An 8,130-nucleotide genomic window follows, 5' to 3' on the forward strand; every position below is an offset into this window, starting at 1 on the left:
CGGGTGGTGTTCCGGTCCGACAAGACGATCCAGAAGACGGGCTTCGCGGCCGTCTACTTTACCGACATCGACGAGTGTGCGGTCAACAATGGAGGGTGTCAGCAGGAGTGTAAAAACACCATCGGTTCCTATCTGTGCTCGTGCCGGAATGGTTACACGCTGCACGACAATGGACACGACTGCAAGGAGAGTGGCTGTAAGCACGAGATCTTTACTCCGAACGGTCAGATACTGAGCCCAAATTATCCGGATTACTATCCACCCAAGAAGGACTGTATCTGGCACTTTACCACCACACCCGGTCATCGGATACGGTTGGTTTTCAACGTGTTTGACATTGAGCCACATCAGGTATGTAGTGTGATGAATTGGCAGGCCGGCCGCAAGCGTTACATTGCCATTGCCCATTGCAGGAATGTGCCTACGATCATATCGTAATCTACGATGGCAACTCACCGGACAGCCACACACTGGGACGCTTTTGTGGGGCGAAAATTCCGCATCCCATTGCGTCGTCCTCGAATCAGATGTACATGGTTTTCAACACCGACACGAGCGTCCAACGGAAAGGGTTTTTCGCCAGCCACTCGACTGCCTGCGGTGGCCGGCTACGGGCGACCGAGGTGAAGAACCATTTCTACTCCCACATCAAGTTCGGCTCGGGAATGTACGAGAATGGAGCGGACTGCGAGTGGACAATCGAGGCCGAATCGGGCCAGAACGTGCAGCTGAAGTTTCTTAGCTTCGAGCTAGAGGAGGAAAAGTTGTGCTCATACGATTACGTCGAGGTGTACGGTGGCCTGGATGACGAAAGTGGCCCGCTGCATGGAAAGTACTGCGGAAATGCGGTAGGTACTGGTGATGGTGTGACGTTCCGGAAGTACCGCCGGCCATCCATTGCATCCATTGTCCACTCTATCGTTTTCATTTTCTCCTTCTTTTCCGTTTTCATGCATCCCACCGGGACACCGGGACGCCATCTTTGTTTCTTCCGTTCGCGCGATACACCATTTTGTCGATTTCCCTTTCTCTTTCTTCCTCCTGCTTCCTGTTTGCACGCTGGCGACGATCCACAGAATCCGCCGGAAATCATATCGATGCACGAGGCGCTGATGGTGCGGTTCCGGTCGGACGATACCGTCGGCTTCAAGGGTTTCTCGGCCGCGTACGTCGCCATCAAAACGAACGACGACATGCTCACCACCGATGAAGAAGGTTCTGATAGCTCCGAAATCATCCCGTTTCCCGGTTCACTAAAAACAGTGTTCATCAAACAGGGCGAAGATATGGACGTGGAGGAGGAGGAGGAGGAGGAGGAGGAAGAGGAGGTGGACGGAGATATCGATTATGAGGTCTACCCGCGCCGACCGGCCAACGGCAAGAAGGTGCACATCGCGGTGCACAACGAGATACGCTCGTCTCAGGCGATTGACTGAAACATAATCAAATACTTTGCCACATAATTTTGGCACGCGGGCAATCGGCACGCAAACACACTTCCGGTGCGCGCGGGCTGCCACAACCTGGACAATATACTCACACCACGCTTCGCGGGCCCGGTTTGTCGTTAGCGTTGCGTCTTTCCGTTCGACGATCGTCCCGCCAGCAGAGGAGGGGAAAGATAGAGAGCAATAGAGAAAAATAAAGAGACCGAGAGAGAGAGAGAACATGTAACGTTGATACGGATTTTTCCTTGCCGGAAGCGATCGTCCACATTTTCAGGCACCAGCACCATTCACTCACTCGCGACGCTCCTTATCGTTTCGGCGTCGAAGGTGTACATGTGTCTTCCTCGATTCTGTTCGCCTACGGGAAACTGCAAATATCAGCCAGCTGAGCAGTGGCATGGGTTAGCTGGACGAAACATGAAACCGGTAGGCGGCGAGTACGGCGCAACAAACGTTGGCCAGTTTAGTACCAAAACTGTAGCCAGTGATCTGAGCAGCGAAACTGGAGCCAGATGTGAGCGGAACATATGGAGATATATACATTCATAAATAGTTATATTTACAGAAAGGCAGTAGATCTATTTCAACAAATTTCCTAGGAATAAATAGTAGGAACAATTACGATCAACACACAGGCTCGCAGTCTAGGCAGCTATTTTGCTACCGTCGTCGAAGGTTTTTTTGTTTTTTAACTCATTCGAAGAAGAAAAACGAACGTCACTGCAAAGGGGCGACGCACGTTGCCGCAGTAGGTTAATTCCTAGTGTAGGTTAATCGTAGTTAAAGGTAGGATCGTTCATCGGACATTGCTCTTTCAAGCAGTTCTTTCCATAGCTCATATCAGAGGAATCAGTTGCTCGAAAGGATATCAATACCTGTAGCAGGAGTTTCCAGTTGTTCCAAAACTCTTTCCCGTTTTCCAACGGCGCTCGTTTGGCCCGCACGTCGCGGCCCGTGACGATCGAGTAGTTTAACGGTAATTTTAAAACGTGTGTTTGAGTGTGTGGACGAAAGTTGATAACGTGCCGCGCATCGTGTGTTGCCGCACAGGCACTTAGTAATAGTAATTTCGTGTCATTTTTTGAATGGAATTCGAACAATAAATTCAATAATTTTTCTCATCGATATGTTTCACTTGGAAAAAATGGTTTTTTCTTTAAAAAGTTTCATAGGCATAGGTTCATATCGACGAGCACAGTCGGTGAAGGTACCCGGTGTCGTTCCAGTGAGACACGTTACCCGTTAGCGTGACCCACAGGATTGTACCCATACCCGCCTAATGTCCACTGGGCAGGTAACTTGACATAAATAAATAGGTATAAATACAAAACGCTTTGGAGTGTAACGGATCAGTCGATCGTGATATTTTTTGTAAATATGAGCGAACGATAGCAGCCAATCCTAAGCAGCATCATCACAGGGCAACGATTATCGAGTGTCGAGTGTTATCATCGTCCATTTCGTCCTTGGCGGCGGAACGGAGTGTGTGGCCAATTTCAAAAGGGATATTCTAGAAGAAACCGAGTGTCCTAGTGACCATCAAGACGATGTTTGGCTGTTGTTTCGCGGTAACGGATCGGAGACAGAACTACTGTTGGTTTCCGTTTTCGTTAGCAACCGTAATCGGTTTCATCGCCCAGTTTACATGCGGGTCTAGGGTGCACGGAACTTTGATTACGCACCGACAACAGCATCACCGGTACACGGTTGACGAACTGCTTGAGGGTCACTTTTCTAAAAGCATCTCCGGTGACATCGACATGGATCCCTGCAAATCGAGTAAGTGAATGTTTCGTGTTCTCATTTCATTTATTCCTTAAGCGTAATCCTTGACTCTACTTTAAAATAATTATTATCTGGCTCGAACCGAACGACATATTCAGAAACAGCATCAATATTCCTAAACCCTTGCTACGTGTACTTTTTGTCATTGTAATGCATGACCGTCATGTAATCCCATATGTAAAAGTGATAAATGTCGTCCGTGCCTTGCAAAGCGCACAACAAAACTATTAATTAAGCGCAGGTGTTGGACTACCGGACACATACAAACACGCACAGACCCCACGGAAGCACTGGTATTAATGTTGCCGTTTTTTGCAGGCGGATTTATGGGAGACATCGCCATGCCGAACGTAAATTACGAAACGGAATGGCAGCGGCAGCGGCTGAACAAGAGCTTCGAGCAGGACATTGTGAAGCTGAAGCAGGAGGTGTACCTCGAAGGGCTGCAGGTGGAAGAGGAAGGCATGACCGACATGATCCGCAAGAAGACGAAGCAGCGCGCCTCGACGCCTTTGGCCGGCATGCCGACGGGCTCCGGTCCGCGCCCATCGCCGGCGTCGTACGAGAGTGAAAACTCCATCACGGACACTTCCGGAGAGCCGACGGTGCGGGCCACCATCATCGACAATCGGGACAACATCATCACCCAGCCTCGGACGGGCCCTCAGGACGAGAAGCCAGAAACGGGCGGTGGGCTAGTCGGGTCCGAGAAGCCGGACAAAAAGAACGCCACGGCCACAGTGCGAAACATTGACCATAATCGGATCCAGTCCGACACCAAAGACATCGTTATCGATTCGATCAGCGACAATATCATCAGCAACAGTCACGCCAGTAGGAAAGTAGTCACTTTTGCCTTACCACCGGCTGGGACCACGACGCCACCGAACGGAGAGCGTCCCGGGCACCGCTCGCAGGCATTCGGCGGAGCAGAACTGGGCCACCATCAGCACCAGAGGTTGCCGAATGGTGACGGCGGAGCAGAACAGTCCGGGTTGGAACGCAAACGGCACGGTTCACACGATGCAGGGCAGGATAAGCCGACTGGCGACGATGACGGTCAGCTGTTGAATCCTGCCGCGGGCAATCCGGCGAACGACAAAGCGGCCCGCCGTCGTAACCGCCGCCGACGCCGGCAGCAACAACGCCATCTACCGAGCACACCGAGTGGGATTAGCCTACCGATGGCCACCACCACGAGCGCGACGGAAGATAAAAACTCGTACCACGCCCGGCTGGAGCGGCTGCGGGCTGAACTGGGCACTGTGAGCTACTCGGTACGGGACCACAGCCTTGGAGGTCCCGGCCATCATCACCACCGTGACCGCGAGCCCGTCGAAACGGAGCCAAAGAAGAAGCGTCGAACGTCGTCGTCGTCAGGCGGCGGAAAGCGGAAGCACCACCGTCAGAACATCGTTGCCCATCAACGTACGACCGACAGGACTCCGGGTCCTGAGGTAGGTGACGGTGTCGCGAATCGGTACCATCCGCGCATCTCATCAAATTGTCGTGCGAGAGTGGCTGAGCGAGAGGGCAAGGAAGAAACGCAGGGGGGGGGCGGGTGGTGGAGAGTGCTGTGTGGTGAGTAATGGGCCCCCCCCCCCCCCCCCCCCCCCCCCGGTCTGTTCCGGCAGGCGATGCGCCACTGGGAGAACTACACCTGCATCAAGTTCGTCGAGCGCAATCCTATCGACCATCCGAACTACATCGTGTTTACCGAGCGGGCGTGCGGGTAAGATGGGTCTGGCGATACCTGTTGAGAAACTTGTGGAGATCCATCAGGGGGAGGCCAGCACTAATCGCCTCCTGCGTTCCTTTTACTTCCAGTTGTTGCTCGTTTGTTGGTAAACGGGGCAATGGACCCCAGGCGATTTCGATTGGGAAGAACTGCGATAAGTTCGGTATCGTGGTGCACGAGTTGGGTCACGTGGTGGGCTTCTGGCACGAGCACACACGGCCAGACCGGGAAAATCACGTCGTGATCGAGAAAAACAACATTGTGGTCGGTCAGGAGTACAACTTCAACAAGCTGACGGAGGACGAGGTGAATTCGCTCGGTCTTCCGTACGACTACGATTCGATCATGCACTACGCCCGGAATACGTTCTCCAAGGGCACCTATCTGGACACCATTTTCCCGATAGAGATGCCGAGCCGCAAGAGACCAGAAATTGGGCAACGGTTGCGGCTCAGTGAAGGTGACATTGCCCAGGCCAACTTGCTGTACAAGTGTGCCAGTAAGTACTCGCTTTCTTCAGTAGACGGGGCACGGTTCGTAGATGGAATGTGACCAAATTGGAACGATTTTCTTCTTGAATGAATGTTCGATTGTTTGGTCCAGTGATTGTCGAGCAGCCCCGTTCCAGCTTCTTGGCATGTCTGAAGTATGCCTTTATGTGCGCGCTTTTAGTCGCTATTGATTATTTCACGATTTTTTTCCAATTTGCTCCACCAGAGTGTGGTCGTACCTTCCAGGACAACTCGGCATCTTTCACGTCGCCGAGCTATCACTCCAACCAACCTCCACCCGAACCTGAACGCTGCGAGTGGCGTATCACGGCAACGCATGGCGAACGGATATTGCTCAACATAACCGATCTGGTGAGTCCATGCTGAGACCACTCGAGTTAGTGAAAGGCGTTAATGTCCGCTTGGTTTCCTTCGTCCAGGACATTTACAAATCGAACAGCTGCCGCTCCGACTACCTAGAGATCCGGGATGGATACTGGCACAAGTCGCCGATTCTGGGCAAGTTCTGTGGTTCCGGCAAGGTAAACGAGCTGATTCGCTCGACCGGAAGTCGCATGCTGCTGACGTACACCACCACTTACCGGCAGGCCTCGATGCGTGGCTTTGCCGCCAGCTATGAAGGTACGTAGCCTCGGCAAATCAAAGCAACCGAGATTTGATTACTCAATCAGCAACACAATCATTGGTTGCTAAGATAAATTGCATCCCTGAAACGCATATATTTCACGTTAAATTGGAAAAGTAGTTGGAAGTAAAGTTTAATGCTTGTATTTGACAATTTAATGAGCCATTTTTTCCGAATAATACTATCATATCATTAGTGATTAATGAGCCCAATTCTTGAACATTGTTGATTCGGACCAGGCGGCCCTGTGACGCCCTGTTTTTGGTTTTAAAATCCTGCTTTAAGTGTTTTTGGTTATCGATGAAAAGTATGTATCATCATCCGAAGTACTTTTAAAGCCCGTACCTTGTCAGATCAAAGGTTCCCCGACGATTGTGGACCATGTGTTCGTCGGTCAATCATTACGCATGCAGGGAAATGAAACCGACAGACCACACGGCTCGTTGGCCTATGTCGTTCATTATTTATCAAAGTCCTTTCGACAGTATGAAATAATAAATTTTAATTAACCCGCATCACGTGTGAGGTACGCCCTTGCGAAGGCATTCGTTGGTAATCAATACACATCACCCCAGACATCCTATCTGCCCTATAGAGTAGATTTAAACGTGCGGCTCCATGACCAGTGACACTTTAAGTGTCTTTGATGGCAGGGTTTTGCTCTCACACTTTGGGACTGAACCACGAAGACTGCTCGAACAAAGAGTCGTTAAAAAGCAATGTTCGTGAGATTCGTTCGTTTGACTCCAATCACCATCGCCGTGTCCTATTTGTCTCCTTTTTCGGGTTTTACAGCAATTTGTGGTGGCGAAATGAATCTCGAGTCCGGCGGCCGGCTAGAGTCGCCCAACTACCCTGTCGACTATCTGCCCAACAAGGAGTGCATCTGGCGGATAACCGTCCCGAAGGACTACCAAGTGGCCTTGAAGTTTCAATCGTTTGAAGTGGAGAATCACGATAACTGTATCTATGACTACGTCGAGGTACGGGATGGTGGCGCTCCCGACTCGCGGTTGATCGGTGTCTTCTGCGGTTACAAGATTCCACCCGATATGAAGTAAGTGGCAATGTGGTTCCCGTTCCCGGCATGGATACTCACCCTTTCTTTATAGGTCATCGTCTAACAAGCTGTTTGTCAAGTTCGTCTCGGACGGGTCGGTGCAGAAGGCAGGATTCTCGGCCACTTTCATGAAGGAGGTAGACGAGTGCGAGCACATGGACCATGGCTGCGAACACGAGTGCATCAACACGCTCGGAGGCTATGAATGTGCCTGCTACATCGGCTACGAGCTGCACAGCGATAAGAAGTCGTGCGAAAGTAAGTGGCCTTCTCTAAGGATGCCCATTGTCTTGGTCGATGGAACTGACGCACTTTAAATTTGAAGACTGAAAATTCAATTTTTTAAATGATTCTTCCGATCTTCTTGCAGATGCCTGTGGTGGAATATTGGATACACCGAACGGTACGATACAGTCACCGTCATTTCCGGAACAATATCCAACTATTAAAGAGTGCGTTTGGGAAATCGTGGCCCTCCCGCAGCACAAAATTACCCTTAACTTTACCCATTTCGACCTGGAAGGCAACACGTTCTACCAGGCGTCCGAATGCGAGTACGACTACGTGGCAGTGTTGTCCAAAAGTCCGGACGGTAGCCTACACAAGCACGGTTCGTTTTGCGGCTCGAGTGTTCCGCCGGCCGTCACGTCCGAGTGGAACGTTCTGCGGGTGGTGTTCCGGTCCGACAAGACGATCCAGAAGACGGGCTTCGCGGCCGTCTACTTTACCGACATCGACGAGTGTGCGGTCAACAATGGAGGGTGTCAGCAGGAGTGTAAAAACACCATCGGTTCCTATCTGTGCTCGTGCCGGAATGGTTACACGCTGCACGACAATGGACACGACTGCAAGGAGAGTGGCTGTAAGCACGAGATCTTTACTCCGAACGGTCAGATACTGAGCCCAAATTATCCGGATTACTATCCACCCAAGAAGGACTGTATCTGGCACTTTACCACCAC

At 51.2% G+C, this 8,130-nt stretch overlaps 2 protein-coding genes across 2 annotated transcripts; both read left to right on the top strand.

Annotated features, from left to right (window-relative positions):
- Window positions 1–6: 6 nt before the first annotated feature.
- On the top strand, window positions 7–2,563 carry LOC128276307 (tolloid-like protein 1; the record flags this gene model as incomplete). Its single annotated transcript, XM_053014775.1, has 3 exons — window positions 7–351; window positions 414–848; window positions 1,077–2,563. Coding segments are annotated over 3 exons (1,140 nt in total), but the record flags the coding sequence as incomplete, so codon positions are not given.
- Window positions 1,866–8,125, top strand: LOC128276306 (tolloid-like protein 2; the record flags this gene model as incomplete). Its single annotated transcript, XM_053014774.1, has 10 exons — window positions 1,866–1,962; window positions 3,063–3,227; window positions 3,552–4,690; window positions 4,850–4,965; window positions 5,061–5,470; window positions 5,689–5,834; window positions 5,903–6,104; window positions 6,904–7,165; window positions 7,221–7,426; window positions 7,539–8,125. Coding segments are annotated over exons 1-10 (3,330 nt in total), but the record flags the coding sequence as incomplete, so codon positions are not given.
- Between the last annotated feature and the right edge of the window lie 5 nt (window positions 8,126–8,130).

Source organism: Anopheles cruzii, unplaced genomic scaffold (genome assembly GCF_943734635.1).
Source record: "Anopheles cruzii unplaced genomic scaffold, idAnoCruzAS_RS32_06 scaffold00892_ctg1, whole genome shotgun sequence".
Taxonomy (NCBI): domain Eukaryota; kingdom Metazoa; phylum Arthropoda; class Insecta; order Diptera; family Culicidae; genus Anopheles; species Anopheles cruzii.